A 16512-nucleotide genomic window follows, 5' to 3' on the forward strand; every position below is an offset into this window, starting at 1 on the left:
ATGCCTGTGTGCATGTATGTGCAGGCGTGTGCTTTCCCACGCATGCAGATGTCCATGTGTGTGCATGCACTGCGTGCTTTCTGCTGTGCTCCAGCTGGTAAACGTCAGGATAATGTTTGATAACTTTTCGAATGCTCTGTAATGTGTGGGCAAAGTAATGTGTTCTAAGGTCCCTGGACTACTGCTGAGCTTGCTGTGTGCTGCCAGGCAGACCTCTCTGTGGGGGTGCAGGGTATCTCTCTCCGCTGCCCCGTGGGATCACTGGGCCCTTGAGCAGACCTTATGAGGCCCACGACCCAGATTTCTATTTGGCAGATAATGAAAATGAAGGCATTTCACTGCTTTAACTAAAACTAAACCGGGACTCAGTGGCCATGAGGCGCCACCTGGAGTTTGATAGGTTGGCCCCAACGTGTGGGTGTCGCTGAGTTCTGGGGGAGTCAAGTTGGAGTCACTTGCAGTGTGGGACTTGTGCTTGCTGAGGTGGCTAAAGAAAAAACCATGATGAAAGCTATTTCTTGAAACTGGAGATAGAAATTTACTTCTGAATCCATTTTTCATTCTTTTTGGTGTGTTGGGAGTACAGTTTTTTTTTAAATTCCCAAAGTAGGCAGGTCACTCATTTAATGTTCAGAATGAAATAGAACAAAATGCTAAATGAAAATACTTTGAAAACACGTACTCCTCATGGTGTGTCGACTACAAGACTGTAACTGCCCTTGCTTTCTGGTCCGTTTCTCTTGGTTAATGTGGGAAATTTGTGAATATTTTCACCCTGAACATAGGTGAGTCAGGTTTTCAACCATATTAACAAATCTGGAATGGAGAGAAGTAGAAGCTTTTTGTTTTTGTTTGTTGTATGGTAGACAATCAGTATTAAAAAATACAAAATGAACATGAGCCAAATATTTTTTTACAGTTTTTAAAGCCAACTGGATCATATCATTTTTATACCAACAAAAAATAGAAAATTACTTTTAAAAAGATCTTTGAACCAAGTCCTTTATGAGGCTGTTGAGCTATTCATCACAGGCTTGACTATAGGAAAATGTGATGGGAACATTACTAAAGCCAAAGGGTTTTTAAAATTGGATATAGCATCTGACCTGGACCCAAACAAGAAAGAAAACCATACATTTTCTACATTGTCTTTCCATGATGAATTTAAAAACATTATGGCCAGAAAGCTTGGATATGGGTGTGAAGTGTTTTGAGTGGTGGTATATTTGTTCTTCCTGATGTATCTTTTGCTGAATAAGTTAATTTTAATTAAACCAAACCTTTACTTTTTACTCTGAGAGATTAAGAGATAATAGTTAAGCTGGTTTCTACATCAGGATGATTCCAACTTAATCTAGATACATAAATGCTCATATGTGTTTCCAGTATTGATGAACTTAAAATACTTATAGAGTGGGCACAGTTTCCTTCTATTGTCTCTGCAAATGTCTGGGGGGGCATGGAGAGGGAGGCAGATAGTATTCCTGTGGCTGACAGCTTCATGAAGCAGAGAATAAGAGATACTCGTTCCCCGACCGAAAACAGAGACTTGTAACTTATTTTCAGAAGATAATGGAGAGGCATATCCCACCGAGGATACCCATGGCCTCTGTGTTTCAGATCTCGTTCTTTAGTGTTGTATAGAAGGGGGAAGGAACGGGTCGACACAGGACCTGTGTCCCAGGAAATTTCCTGAATATCCCTTTCCTATCCCCCAATCTTTGTAACGCACAGAGGAGCCCAGAGGCCCCCACAGGGCGTTTGATGTTGAAGGATAAACTTCCTGATGTGCACAGCACCCCCCTCTCTCTAGTTAGTACTTTATTTTTTTTTTTAATTGTATTTATTTATTTGACAGAGAGAGAGAGAGTATGAGCAGGGGGAGGGACAGAGGCAGAGGGAGAAGCAGACTTCCCGCTGAGCAGGGAGCCCGATGCGGGGCTCGATCCCAGGACCCCGGGATCACGACCTGAGCTGAAGGCAGACGCTTCCCCGGCTGAGCCCCCTGGGCACCCCTAGCCGGTACTTTAGCAATGTCTTTGTGAGTACGTGGATGTAGTGGATGTAGAAACACTGCCACTCCTGACCGTACTAGTCACTTTGTGTGGAATTAATCTGAGCCTGTGCTTTGATAGACTGGGTGCTACATGCTGATCGTATCATCTGAACTTAGGCAAAACTCGTCGACCTCAGTCAGATAGGAAAGAGTTGACTTCGTAAACATTAATACAGATACAGCGGGAGTACCATTCCATGCTGTTTGTGAATCGGGATGAGAAGTCTGGAAACCCTGCACTGGTGATTTTGGACCCACTTCCCAGCTGGGGAGTAGCTTGTGATCAAGTTGTGTTTGTCAACATGCTTCCAAGAACCCTCCTGAATTGCCCTCCGAACTCCAACATTTACCTGTGACTAAGAAGTCATAACCGTGACCGCTTAAGGGAGGTTTTTTAAAACTTAAATTGAAATTCCTTTAACTTAAGTATTTAAAAAAAAAAAAAAAAGCTGTTACCAGAAAGCCAAGTGCACATGGCTGTGGGATTTAGGATGGAGCCACGGGGGACCCACGTGGTTAAATGCGGTGCGTTGCACAAGCATACGTGGGTAAGCTGCGTTTTCGCCCAGTCACACTGTCGGTAGATGTGGTGCTCTGCCCTTCAGTCGTGCAGAGGAGAGGTAACGTCAGGGTGTTGGTACCGGGAAGGGGGGTGAAAAAGACTGAATACAGGTATATTTTTAGAAAATTATCCTAGTAAGTGATTGTCATTAAGGGGCTCCGGGGCTTCCGTGGTGCAGAAGGAGAAGTGGCTGGACTTCAAGCCCCTTGCCCCAGGCCAGCTCTGCTGTGCAAGTCTCATACCGGGGTTTCCTATAAATAGTGACTCTTAATACTCCATCATTACCCGTGGCTACGCAGGATACTGTAGAGCTGCTGGTTGCCATGACAGCACGGGCAGTTTGTGTGCAGATAACATTCATCATGAGTCTTTTCTGTTGTGTGATTACAGATAGTTATTGAGGGGAGCTTGGAGCTTCCTGATTCCTCAAGTACCGTAGGTAATTTATAGGCAGATGTGGTTCTTCCTGCAGCAACACTCGAGGCCCCTTGCACCACAGTCGCCTGGGTGTTGTTGAGAACACAGCCTTGGGGCCCAGGACTTTCCAGCCGGTGACTTTCCAGCCGGTGACTTAGACGTCTGTGGGCTCACAAACATTGACAGGAGCCTTGATGCTTGGAGGCCAAGGTGCTATTTAGGTGTCAGCTGGGACTGAAGCGGTTTACACGCCACAATTGAACAAAGCAGCAGAGAGTGGCCAGAGTATGCTAACCAGCTGGCTTCTGAACAACTGTTTCACACTTGGAAGGATTTCCTGTGGTTGAGTTCAGCTGTATGGAATATTTTCTCTAGTCGGCAGCGAAGTCAGTGATGACTGCTAGCAGTTCTTCCGCTAGTATTTATTGAGCACTTACTGTGTTGCCACATACTGGACAAGGCCCTGGCGAAGAGCGGGCTGAGCTGGACCCTTGGGGTCCCTGTTTTCACAGAACACAGAGTCTGTTCCAGGGGTTGGCAAACTCTGGCCCATGGGCCAAGTCAGGCCCGTCAGCTTGCATCCTGTTCACGAGTTTAGAATGGGTTTTGCGTTTTCAAATGGTTGAAGAAAAATCAAGGAGAGGAATAGTATTTTGTGACATGTGAAAATCGTAAGAAGTTCAGATTTCAGCATCCCAAAATGTTGCAAGAACACAGCCATGCTTGTGCGCTGTACGTGCTAACCTGTGACTGCTTTTCAGTTCAGTAGGAGAGTTGAGTGGTGCAGGCATCTTCCTTGTGTCCTCAGAGCCTAAAATATTTAGCATCTGGCCCTTCACCGAGGTTTGTCGACTGCCGCTCTATCCCTGTGGCAGGAAGAATTCCCTGGATATTGGGGATCCCCAGGAGAGTCTGACGCCCTTTTGTGTAATCACAGACTGGGGGACATGGATTTGGTCAACTCTAGCAGCACAGATCTGGGATCTATGGAGAAGACTCCTGGACCTCTGATCGCACACTTGTTTCATTGGGTACTAGGTATGCTGGAATGCTGTTTCCACAAGCTCATTTTTTGCTAAAATACATTTCTGCAGCTGAAAAAGCTGGGTCTCTAAGGAACATTGAAAATTCCAGGCCATTCAGTCCTGAGTGTTTATTCCTGTCATGGTGCTTGGGCATCCCTGTCAGTAATCAGCTGGGCATCAAAGGTTACTCATACCTTCTTTCAGCCAAAACCACAGTAAGGTCCTGAGTGCGGCTGAATTACCTGATTCATATTTTCTCTGTGTCATCCACCTAGCCTCATTCAGTTTGTTCAGACCCAGCAGTTGTTGGTGACGGTGGGAAGAATCCCTTAATCAAGAAGATGTGTAAGATTTTCTATTATTTTTCCCCATAAGGAAAGCAGCCCCTTGGGCATCTGTCGTGTGTTTGACAGCATCTTACTTTAGTCTCACATTTGTAACACACCTTCAGCCGTGTGATTATTGTCCTTTGAAAATGGTTACAACAACTTTGGCCATGTGATGCAGAGGCTCTCCCAATTATTTGTAGACATTGACCAAAATTATCCCTATGCTGCCGGGTGATGGGAACAGTTACCAGAACTCACTGGGCTGTATCTGAGCTGCACACGGTCGCAGAGAGGCCTTTCCTGAGAGGTCTTGCGTCCTGCAAGTAGACAATGCATACAGGTCTTCAAAGCCTGAGAAAGAATTGGGTCTGAAATAGCCTGCAGATACTTAAAAGCTTTATTTTTGTTTTTCTGACCTTGCTGTTAGGAGCAATCTGCTTCTTTATGTTGTAAACAGAATAGCATTTAATTTCTGTTCAAGTGGCTTTTTCTCAAGCCACTTTCAGTGTCTTGGTTTGGCTGACAGGCACAATTGAAACAGTGTGTGGATGTCACCTAGGAAATCCCGAGTCTCACGGTGCCACCCTGACCAGAGGCTGCAATGCTTCATTCATTTCTTCAGTGAAATACTAACTCTCTAAATTGTAACAGGAAAGTGTCAGAAAGCAAGCGCATAAGGTTAGCAAGTGTGGGAGCATCTTATGGCAAACGTTTGGTCTTGAGGAACTGTAGGGAGAGGCCACATGTGTTCAGGGTCTCTTGTTGGTGTGAGCTCCCCCAGCGGGGCCCACGGCCTGCAGGTGTGGGAAGCAGGCACCTGCCACCCCCTGGGAGTGCCTAGGGCAGCCAAGGTCCAGGCACAGAACCCTGTGCTGTCCAGACACCTGCAGGAGGACCCATGTTTGTCACCAGATTTTGAATCGATTTATTTTCTAAGTCTCTAAACAAACAAACAAAAGGGGTTAGATTCTGACAAAGAGTGAAGTACTTCATAGGCTGATGTTGAGAGCACAGAGAGGGAAAACCATCTTCCTGCACAAATGTGGAATCCCCAGTCGCTGGGAGAGGGCAGTTGTCCCGGAGTCCCCACTCCACACCCCTCTCTTTAAGGGCGCCCTGGGTTGAGCTGCAGGTATTTAAAGGGAGACCCAGAGGCGAGAGTATTCCCGCTCTGCTTCCTTGAGGGAAGGTCTGGAATAATACGTAGTGAGCACTGAAATTATGCTTTGTTACGTGAAGTGTTGGTTGTCTAGTTCCCGTAAATTGTATGTCACCTGTTAAAACAACCCTAACCCCGTGGATGGTTTTACAAGACTTGTAACCTGATAGAGGTTGATGTTTTATTTGAATTTACACAGATTTGTGATTTAATGATCAGACTGATATTTGGGATCAGCAGTTTTAGTAGCACATCCAAAATATTTTGGAGTTAACGTGATAGAGCATGGAGCTGGAAGCTTTTGTTTTTATTCTCTCTTTTTAGGAGAATATGTTTCCCAGGGGGTGAAAAAAACTGCAGCCTTCTTGGCCTTTAACCCCTTCTCTTCCCTGATTCCAACAGTCCGTCAAGGTGCTCATTTATGTAGAGAGCAGTGCATGGCAGGATGTCCATGTTGCAAGAACGTTTGCCCCAAATCAGGAATAGCTGACCCCGAGAGTCCCGTGCACACTCCCCGTGTGCATGCAGATGCACAAGTGTCCTTCTCAGTGGTGCTGGGTTTCGGGAGGGAGCCGCTGTAGTTCCCACGTGTGGCTGTGGGTCTTGTGAAAAATGAGGGTCCACAAGCTACACCAGAGTTGTGCCCCCCCCGCCCCCCACCCCTGCCAAAGACTCTAAACCTGGAGTCCAGGAAAGGTCCTCACGTGGTAAGCTCCACACCTGCACCAGGGTGCTCGGTCTTGGCCACGTGTCCCAGCCAACTGAGGAACGAGCGGATGCGTGAGTGAACAAAGAGATACAGAGCACAGGGACCTTCCCTCAGAAATCTCAGCTCGTGTGCTCGCTGGTTGAAGCCCAGCTGCGTTTCCCAGAAGTTCACCAGTGTCTCTGGGTATGGACAGGCTTGAAAACTGCTCTGTTACTGGTATCACTTAGAAGCTGTGTGCACAGCGGCGCCTGGGTGGCTCAGTCGTTAAGTGTCTGCCTTCGGCTCAGGTCATGATCCCAGGATCCTGGGATCGAGTCCCACATCGGGCTCCCTGCTCGGCGGGAAGCCTGCTTCTCCCTCCCCCACTCCCCCTGCTTATGTTCCCTCTCTTGCTGTGTCTCTCTGTCAAATAAATAAAATCTTCAAAAAAAAAAAAAAAAAAAAAGCTGTGTGCACAGGTCATACATTAGTCGAGCACAACAGAAGCAGTAATTGTGTCAGAGTCCAGGTGAGAAGTGGAAAGAAGGGGCCAGGGTTATTTTTTATTATTTTTCTAAATTTTATTTTAAGTCATCTCTGCACGCATCATGGGGCTCAAACTCACGACCCCAAGATCAAGAGTTGCATGCTCTTCCGACTGAGCCAGCCAGGCACCCTGGGAAGGGACCACATCTCCAGGAAAGAACGTGTTTGTCCATTTTCCATTCAGATAACGTCGTGTGTGTGGGGGGGTGATCAGTTCACTCACACCACCTGAAGAATTCTTAGTTACCTGAGAAATGTTTGCTCCTTCCTCCAGTCTGTGACCATAGTAGGATGACTTCCTGCACGTACAGCTCTTTGGGAGCAGTGACTCCAGTGGGCAGAGGCCCGTCCTCTGGGGGCCCAAGGGGGTGAAGGCTCGGGACGTCCTGGCCACAGCTAGTCAGTCGTGTGAGGTGCTGCCTCTGTAGGGTAGGGGTCTGCTGGGAGGCCTCAGCCTCGACAGAGGAAATGGGACATTCATCTTTGTTTGCTCGCTGTCTAGGAAAGACGTGAAAGGGAGAATCCTGTCTTTTTCTCTTCACGTGAATTTAGATTTTCTGAGACATAAATTGAAAAACTTAGCTCTTTAGGTCAGGCTGATAGAAATTGGAGTTCTTAACTGCACAGACTCCATAACCCTTGAAAACAGATAAGCAGGTGTGCAGCTCTACTGTAGAATTCGTAGATGCCATGGACTTCAGTAACCTTTTAAATGAAGAATAATGTATGTTGAAATTTACCCTTCAATATTACTAATTTAAAATGTCCCCTAAAGGGTTTTGGACAACTTTTTTTTTTTTTTTTGGTAAAACAAGTGATTCTACATCATGTCATTATTATGTCATCATTTGTTTTATCTGAAAATGGTTGAAGTTCTGAATATCAAGAAAAAATGCATAGTTCTCTAAGGTATTATGTCAAATACAACAACTTCCATTTTATTGTCACATTAAATGCTATGCACGTTTCAAAGATTTCTTTGTATCAAATACGTTGGAAATAGTGCATCTTTTGATAGTCTTTGCATACTGTAATCTTTTATGTATAAAAGTCTTTTACATGAATACAGACCTGTAAATAATCACATTTTATATCTGGCCTTTTCTATTTTTAACAGAGCATCAAGAAGAAAAACACAAACAAACAGGAGATGAGCACATACTTGCGGTTCATCGTCTCCCGCATGAAGGAGAGGGTAAGTCCTACGGAGGGTCTCAGGACCTCCCAGAGTGTGCTCCAGTCCTGTCCCTTCCTGACTGGGAGTAAGGGACACGGAACCACTTACAGCAGCATGAAGGGTGCAGAATGCTGCCGCCAAAGCTCCTTTGTACATAAGAGGCTTGTTTTGACGGGCATTTCTTTAGCTGCATTAGATTAGATCGTCACTGCTTCTCTCTGCTGATACATTTCTCTTGGTTCATCTTTTATTTTTCAAAACCTTTAATTGAAGTGTAGTGGGCATGCAGTATTCTATTAGTGGCAGGTGTACAACACCATGATTTGACATTTGTCTACATAACTCAATGCTCCCCACTAAGAATAGTCACACAGTGTCATGACAGTGTTATTAGCTGTGTTCCCTATGCTGCCCTGTTTGTCCTTGTGACTTAACCTATTTTACAAGTGGAGGTTTGCACCTATTCCTGTCCATCCCTGACCCTCCCCGTCTCTGGCAACCACCAGTTCTCTGTATTTAAGAGTCTGTTTCTTTTGGTTGGTTGGTTGGTTGTTTAGATCCCATGTACAGGTGAAATCATATGGTATTTGTCTTTCTCTGACTGGCTTATTCCACTTAGCATAACACCCTCTAAAAACACCCTCTAATTCTATCAGTGTCAATGCAAATGGTAGGTATTCATCCTTTCTGATGGCTGAGTAATATTCCATTGTATATATGGACCACATCTTCTTTATCCATTCATCTGTTGAAGGGCATCTCGGCTTCTTCCACAGTTTGGCTATTGTGAACATTGCTGCTATGAACATTGAGGGGCATGTGCCTCTTCTTTTCCCTACATCTGTATCTTTGGGGTAAATATCTAGTACTGCAATCGCTGGATCATAGGGTAGCTCTATTTTTAATGTCTTAAGGAACCTCCATACTGTTTTCCAGAGTGGCTGCACCAGCTTATATTCCCGCCAACAGCGTAGGAGGGTTCCCCTTTCTCCGCATCCCTGCCAACATTTGTTGTTCCCTGTCTTGTTAATTTTAGCTATTCTAACTGGTGTAAGGTGGTATCTCCTTGTGGTTTTGATTTGAATTTCCCTGATGGCTAATGATGTGGAGCATTTTTTCATGTGTCTATTAGCCATTTGGATGTCTTCTTTTAAGAAATGTCTGTTCATGTCTTCTGCCCATTTCTTAACTGGATTACTTGTTTTTTTGAGTGTTGAGTTTGATAAGTTCTTTATAGATTTTGGATACTAATTCTTTATCAGATACGTCATTTGGAAATATCTTCTCCCATTCTGTGGGTTGCCTCTTTGTTTTGTTGACTGTTTCCTTTGCTGTGCAGAAGATTTTTATCTTGATGAAGTCCCAAAAGTTCATTTTTGCTTTTGTTTCCCTTGCCTCAGGGGACATATCCAAAAAATATTGCGAAGTTGATGTGCAAAAGTTTACTGCCTATGTTTTCTTCCAGGATTTATATAATTTCAGATCTCACATTTGGGTCTTTACTCCATTTTGAGTTTATGTTTATATGTGGTGTAAGAAAGTGTCCAATTTTGGGGCACCTGGGTGGCTCAGTCGGTTAAGCGTCTGCCTTCGGCTCAGGTCATGATCCCAGGGTCCTGGGACTGAGTCCTGCATCGGGCTTCCTGCTCAGCGGGAAGCCTGCTTCTCCCTCTACCTGCTGCTCCTCCCTGTCCCCCCACTGCTTGTGCTCTCTTGATCTCTCTCTCTGTCAAATAAATAAATAAAATCTTCAAAAAAAAAGAAGTGTCCAATTTTCCCAGCACCCTTTAATGACGCTCCACATCATTAGCCATCAGGGAAATTCAAATTCAAATCAAAAGTGGTCCTTTCGTCCTTCTCCCTATTGTATATTCCTGCCTCCTTTGTTGTAGAAACATTAATATTTTTACATTTTTAATTCCATTTATCAAAATGAACATTTTCATTGATACTGTCTAAAACGAAGTGGAATTTTCCAAAATGTTCTTTCTATCAAAACCCTAAAAATGTCACATTAAACTATATAGTACATGCACATTTTTCTGGTAAGTTCTATTGTTGAGAAATTTTCACTTGTCTCTCTCGGGCTGTGTTTGAAAGTGATGTATCTGCTGACCTTTCAGGCCATAGACCTTAATAAGAAGGGCAAGGACAACAAGCACCCGATGTATCGGAGGCTGGTGCACTCGGCGGTCGATGTCCCCACCATACAGGAGGTAAAGCCAGGCCCTTGGTCCTGTTTCCGATACACCCAGAGCTCCCAGGTGACTCAGCAGCTCCCAACTGCACATGATGCTGGTGCCATTCCTCCCTGAGGGAGTGCCTGCCCATCCTCTTCCTAAAACATAAGCGGCAGGGCCCCTGTCGGGGGCATTGCTGCTGCATAGATGCCGTGTACCTGCTCTGTGCACACATCGGGCGTCCTTGGTGAACGGCCTGGTGTGAAGCCCCCTGTCGCTTCTTGAGAGGCCGTGTAGTCGGGTCAACTTAATGTTTCAGATTCGAGGATTCCCATCTGGACGTGGTTTCTTAGCTTGAGCATCTGCTACTCAGAGGCTCTGTCAAGGAAACATTAGAGCATAGGACTAGAGTCCTGGGAAGCAATGAAATGAACCTGAACACACAAAGATTGTAACCAGAAAACTTAACTATTCTTAGAGTTCTTAATCTTACCTTTCCTAGCCAAGGATTGTTGATGGGTTTGTTAATATGTAATTATAAGTTGCAATAAAATCCAGTTAAAACATTTAACATGTTTCTAGTTAGGGTTGCTGAATTACTAATTCTGTACTTGACGTGTCATTTTGAATGTAAGACCTTGTGGTTGGCCATAATAGTTTATAGGGAGACCATAGGAATAATTCTAAGTCATTTTACAAGTTTCTTAATCCCTTGGCTGCAGGGAAAGACTGAAGGGGTAGTAGTTCAGTAGAAGAGGGGAAATGAAGGTTGGTCCCTATAAAGTGGCCAGCAGAGCCTGGAACAAAACAAGGAGTTTTCACCTGACCTCCTGCCCCCAGGTTTCGTGTCCTCAAGCAAAGCCTATTTTCCTAGACCCTAATGTCCTGAGGACACTGAAGAGCCCAGCTGCCCTTCCTGCCCCCCTCATGCCCCCACCTTTGCTCGGCTGCTTCTTCTCCTGAGGGCACCTCCATGCTTCCCCTAGTCGGGTCCTGTCTGATTGTAGAGAACACCAGCTGGGCTTGATGGTGTCTTAGCTTTGTGCTTAGCAAGTGCCGTCCATGAACAAACAGCACTGTAAGGAAAAGAAAGAGGAAGACGTGACTTTATATCTTCAGGAGCTTGCAGTATAGACCAAAGTCAAGGCCACGATGGTGCAAACGTTGGAAATCACAGAGTTGCTTTGAGAATGCTGGTTGTGTATCAGATCACCGGGGAGCTGTAGACCACACCAGTGCCTGGGCGGACCGAGCCCAGGGCAGTCAGAAATTCAGAGTGGGGCTCAGATGTCAGTATTTGTCAATAGGCCCCATGACCATCGATGGCACACAGGGGCAAGCACCTCCAGCAGGGGGCATCCTGCAAGCCTTCTCGAAGAAAGGACAACTGGAGTGGGTCTCGGAGGATTTCAACAGAAAGGCGGGATCTTAGCTATTCTTTAAAGGCCTTTGTAGTCTACATTATTTTCAAGCTGATTTCCTAAAAGTATCACCAAGATAAGAAAATGCCTCCCTGCTACTTCTAAATAACTTTGCCATACCCTTCTTCCAAAAACTTTGCCTCCCCTGCAAAAACCCCTCAAATTCCCTCCATAATCCTTCTCTCTGGCAGCTGAAGGCAAAGCACAGAGAGCCCAGTGATGGAAATCCTTCGTATACAGCGTCTAGTGTAGGAGGAACCCTTGCGTGGCATGCACCTAGGACCTTATTTTAAAGTTATTTATAATTCAGTTCCCAGTCCCACTTCAGAATTATAAATGTGTCTTCTTCGTGGTCATGGTAAAGCGTCACAGAGGCTAACAGTGGTTGTCTTTTTTCAGTCTTTGTACAGTGTGTTGTACAGATGGTAGGTGTGTAGTTTGGGTCTCCCTAGCGCACTGAGCAGAGTTCCCCTTCGTCACAGCGCTCAGAAGCAGTGTGTTTTCATCGCCGCAGAATGAGAGGTGCACGTGGCAGGCGGAGCTCAGCCGGCAGCTTAGCGGGGTGGGCGGGGGCCGCCTGACCGTGATATTCCAGCTGCAGGTGGGCTTGTCCAGGTCCTCACATGTGTCCCTTCCGTGCTGTGGGACATGGGAGCGGTCATAGTGTCCTGGAAAGTTCTGCTGTGTCCCCGTGCTCTAACCCTGTCTGTGTAATACTAGACTCTGTCGCCCTCTGCAGAAGGTGAATGAAGGAAAGTACCGAAGTTACGAAGAATTCAAAGCGGACGCTCAGCTGCTTCTGCACAACACCGTGATTTTCTATGGAGGTTGAATGGTTTTTCTTTTCTGTGCATGTTTCTCCATACCATTTACGTTCCGTGTCGGGAAATACCTTTGACAGAACATACATTCAAAACATTAATACTTTAATGATTTCTAAGTAATAATGTCAGGGTCTCAACTCAAAAATATTTGGTAATGTGGTTTTGGCTTATAAAAGTGGCCCAGAACTCCAGCACAGTAAATGATGAAAACGTTATTCCTTAAAGTTTTAGACATAAACTTAGTTGAGGGGCTTTTTATAAGCACTTTGATTAATTAATGTCCCATCATTCCAAGGGAAAGATAGAGGCCGTCTGGACCTAGAGGTTCAGTGCTCTCTTGAAAGCAGCATGAAAGCTGCCCGTAAAATGTTGTTTTGCTGCCTGAACTTTATTTAAAATACACATCTTTGTTTAAAATGGTACCTGTCCACTTGTGTCTCCCTGAAAGAGAATACATTTACATGTATTACTTGGGGCCGTCTTGCGTTTCTAGATTACTGGTAATAGGTCATCTCTGCCTTTAATTACAGCAGACAGTGAGCAGGCGGACATAGCACGGATGCTGTACAAGGACACCTGTCACGAGGTACCGCCCACCCCCCACAGTGCGACACCAGCCGCACTCCAGAGTTCCACTCTCACACGCCTTCAGCTTTGCCATTTCCCTTAAATACAGTTTTGTTTCCATGTCTGACATACGTGGAAATAATGCTGCCAGAAATCCTGGGAGTTAGATCTAGTTGTTAAGTAACTTCTACGAAGAAAGTTTGTTTCCTCTTCTGTAACTGCTCTCAAGGGTGTTGGTTACGTGAGGCAGGCAGGTGTGTGGCACTGGGCAGACACTCAATAAATGTTAGCCTCTTTTTTATTTTTACGTTGAAGTGTAGTTGACATACATTGTTGTGGTAATGTCAGGCTTCCAAGTCCACCCATCACTCACTGCTCATCTGGACAAGCGTAGTGCTTCCCGCACCACACGGCGTCATTACGCCGTGACTGACAGCATCCCTGCTCATCCCTGAGACAGACTAACTTTATGGCTGACGGGGCCCCCCACCCCCCCTCCCCTCTGGCAACCACCAGTTTGTTCTCTGTGTTCATGAGTTGCTTTTATTTTTGTTGTTTGGTTGGTTGGTTCTTCAGATTCCACATATGAGTAAAATCACATGGTATTTGTCTTTCTCTGACTGACTTATTTCACTTAGTATAAGACTCTCTAGTTCCATCCATGTTGTTGCAAATGGCAAGATTTCATTCTTTTTGATGGCTGCGTAATATTCCATTGTGTATACACCACCTCTTCTTTATTCATTCGTCAGTGGACATATGGGCGGTCTCCATAGTTTGGCTATTGTAAATAACACTGCTATAAACATCAGGGTGCATGTGCCCCTTTGAATTAGTGTTTTTGTTTCCTTTGGGTAAATATCTACTAGTGCAATTGCTGGATCACAGGGTAGTTCTATTTTTAACTTTTTGAGGAAACTCCATACTGTTTTCCAGAGTCGCTGCACCAGCTTGCATTCCCACCAACAGTGTAGGAGGGTTCCCCTTTTTCCGCATCCTCACCAACACCTGTCGTTTCCTGACTTGTTATCTCATTGTGGTTTTGATTTGTATTTCCCTGATGTCGAGTGATACTTAGCATTTTTTCATGTGTCTGTTGGCCATTTGTATGTCTTCTTTGAAGAAGTGTCTGTTTATGTTTTCTGCCCATTTCTTGACTGGATTATTTGTTTTTTGGGTGTTGCGTCTGAGAAGTTCTTTATGCATTTTGGATACTAGCCCTTTATCTGGTAAGACATTTGCGAATATTTTCTCCCATTCCGTCGGTTGACTTTTAGTTTTGTTGACCTTTTCCTTTGCTGTGCAGAAGCTTTTTATCTTGATGATCCCAGTAGTTCATTCTTGCTTTTATTTCCCTTGCCTTGGAGACATGTCTAGCAAGAAGTTGCTGCAGCTGAGGTCAAAGAGGTTGTTGCCTGTGTTCTTTAAGATTTTGATGGATTCCTTTCTCACATTGAGGTCTTTAATCCATTTTGAGTCTATTTTTGTGTGTGGTATGAGGAAGTGGTCCATTTTCATTCTTCTGCATGTGGCTGTCCAGTTTTCCCAACACCATTTGTTGAAGAGACTGTCTTTTTTCCATTGGATATTCTTTCCTGCTTTGTCGAAGATTAGTAGACCATAGAGTTGAGGGTCCATTTCTGGGCTCTCTATTCTCTGTTCCATTGATCTGTGTGTCTGTTTTTGTGTCAGTACCATACTGTGTTGGTGATCACAGCTTTATAATAGAGCTTGAATAGTTTTGTTTCCACGTCTGACATACATGGAAATAATGCTGCCAGAAATCCTGGGAGTTAGATTTAGTTGTTAAGTAACTTCTACGAAGAAAGTTTGTTTCCTCTTCTGTAACTGCTCTTGTGATGCCACCAGCTTTGCTTTTCTTTTTCAGTGTTACTTTGCCTATTCAGGGTCTTTTGTGGTTCCATACAAATTTTAGGATTGTTTGTCCTAGCTCTGTGAAAAATGCTGGTGGTATTTTGCTAGGGATTGCTTTAAATGCGTAGATTGCTAATATTTTCACAATATTTGTTCTCCCAGTCCATGAACATGGAATGCCTTTCCATTTCTTTGTGTCATCTTCAGTTTCTCTTATCAGTGTTTTATAGTTTTCAGAGTGTACAGTCTTTGGAAAAATGTCTGTTTAGTTCCTCTGTTCATTTTTAATTGGATTTTTTTTTTTTGGTTTTGAGGTGTGGTAGTTCTTTATGTATTTTGGATATTAACCCCTTATTGGATATATCATTTGCAAATATCTTCTCCCATTCATTAGGTTGCCTTTTTGTTTTGTTGATTGTTTCCTTCACTGTGCAGAAATATTAGCTCTTTAAATGAAAGATTGACGTTTGAGTTCCTATATAGATTTTACAGGCAAAAAAACCCAGACCACAAAGTTCTTATTTATACAATAAATGAATTATATATTAGGGAACGTCTTTTTGATTGGACACATTCACATGAAACCATACTGAATCTTGCAAAATTGTCTTAATTTATATAAAAACTCTTGTTTCTTGATTTCAAGTTTGACCTTTGTTTTTTTCTCTCATTCAACAAATATTTATTGAGTGCTCTGTGCTGTGCAGTGTGTTAGGGATAAAGTGGTGGTCAAGGTACTGCTTTCTGCTCATGGGGCTTTACTCTGAAGAAAGACTCAAAAAAGAAACAGACAAAATACATGTCTTTACAAGTTGTGAAAGAATGTTAGGAAGGCAAACAAGGACTGAGGCAGAGAATGAGGAACGAGGCAGTGTAAGAACTGCTGTTGTCGGTACTGGGTATTTATGATGGGCAGGTCAGCCCGACCTGTCTGAGGACATAGCATTTCATGTGAGGGCTGACCGGTGGGACAGCAGGGGCCAGGCTGGGAGCATAGGTCAGACATGCAGGTGGTATGAACGGGAGAGTGGCTGCTATCCCAGTATTTATTGAAAAATGAAATGGTTAAGCTTAAGAAGAAAATGCAAGACTGATGATGCACATGAGAGAGAATGTTTGTTAATTACACGAATCTGTTTTATATAGTTGAATGTTCATGTTTTATGTAGGCTAAAATAGTTGCTTTTCTTTTCTAGCTGGATGAACTACAGCTTTGCAAGAATTGCTTCTATTTGTCAAATGCTCGTCCTGACAATTGGTTCTGCTATCCTTGTGTATGTGAAATTTTGTGATTTTCTGTTTTTTACCTCTGAAGTGTGTGATGTACTATTCTAAGGAAGTTTATTTCCAGTTTGCTCAAGGGTTACAATCCTTCCGAGATATTTTTCTATCATAGTGTATGTGGTTTTAATGAGCATAAAACCTGAAACACAGGGTTAACAACTTGGCATCATTATCCATTTCTGACTTTAAAATGAGGAACTTAAGAAGAATGAAGCGGGGGAAATCGGAGGGGTAGACGAACCATGAGAGACGATGGACTCTGAAAAACAAACAGGGTTCTAGAGGGGAGGGGGGTGGGAGGATGGGTTAGCCTGGTGGTGGGTATTGAGGAGGGCACATTCTGCATGGAGCACTGGGTGTTATGCACAAACAATGAATCATGGAACACTTCATCTAAAACTA

General features: G+C 44.1%; 1 protein-coding gene across 14 annotated transcripts in view; it reads left to right on the forward strand.

Moving 5' to 3' along the window:
- The window catches only part of ZMYND11 (zinc finger MYND-type containing 11), a 130634-nt gene that overhangs the window by 99248 nt on the left and 14874 nt on the right, over positions 1–16512 (forward strand). For 8 of the 14 annotated variants that reach the window (XM_081820481.1, XM_081820477.1, XM_081820484.1 and 5 more), the window contains 5 exons: positions 7900–7977; positions 10083–10175; positions 12300–12387; positions 12915–12970; positions 16023–16100. In XM_081820481.1, coding sequence (XP_081676607.1) covers positions 7900–7977; positions 10083–10175; positions 12300–12387; positions 12915–12970; positions 16023–16100 — 393 coding nt within the window. The remainder of the gene's footprint in view (positions 1–7899; positions 7978–10082; positions 10176–12299; positions 12388–12914; positions 12971–16022; positions 16101–16512) is intronic. The other 6 variants (XM_081820483.1, XM_081820485.1, XM_081820490.1 and 3 more) reach the window with 3 other exon arrangements.

Source organism: Leptonychotes weddellii, chromosome 5 (genome assembly GCF_054177405.1).
Source record: "Leptonychotes weddellii isolate Sample4059 chromosome 5, ASM5417740v2, whole genome shotgun sequence".
In the NCBI taxonomy this organism is placed as follows: domain Eukaryota; kingdom Metazoa; phylum Chordata; class Mammalia; order Carnivora; family Phocidae; genus Leptonychotes; species Leptonychotes weddellii.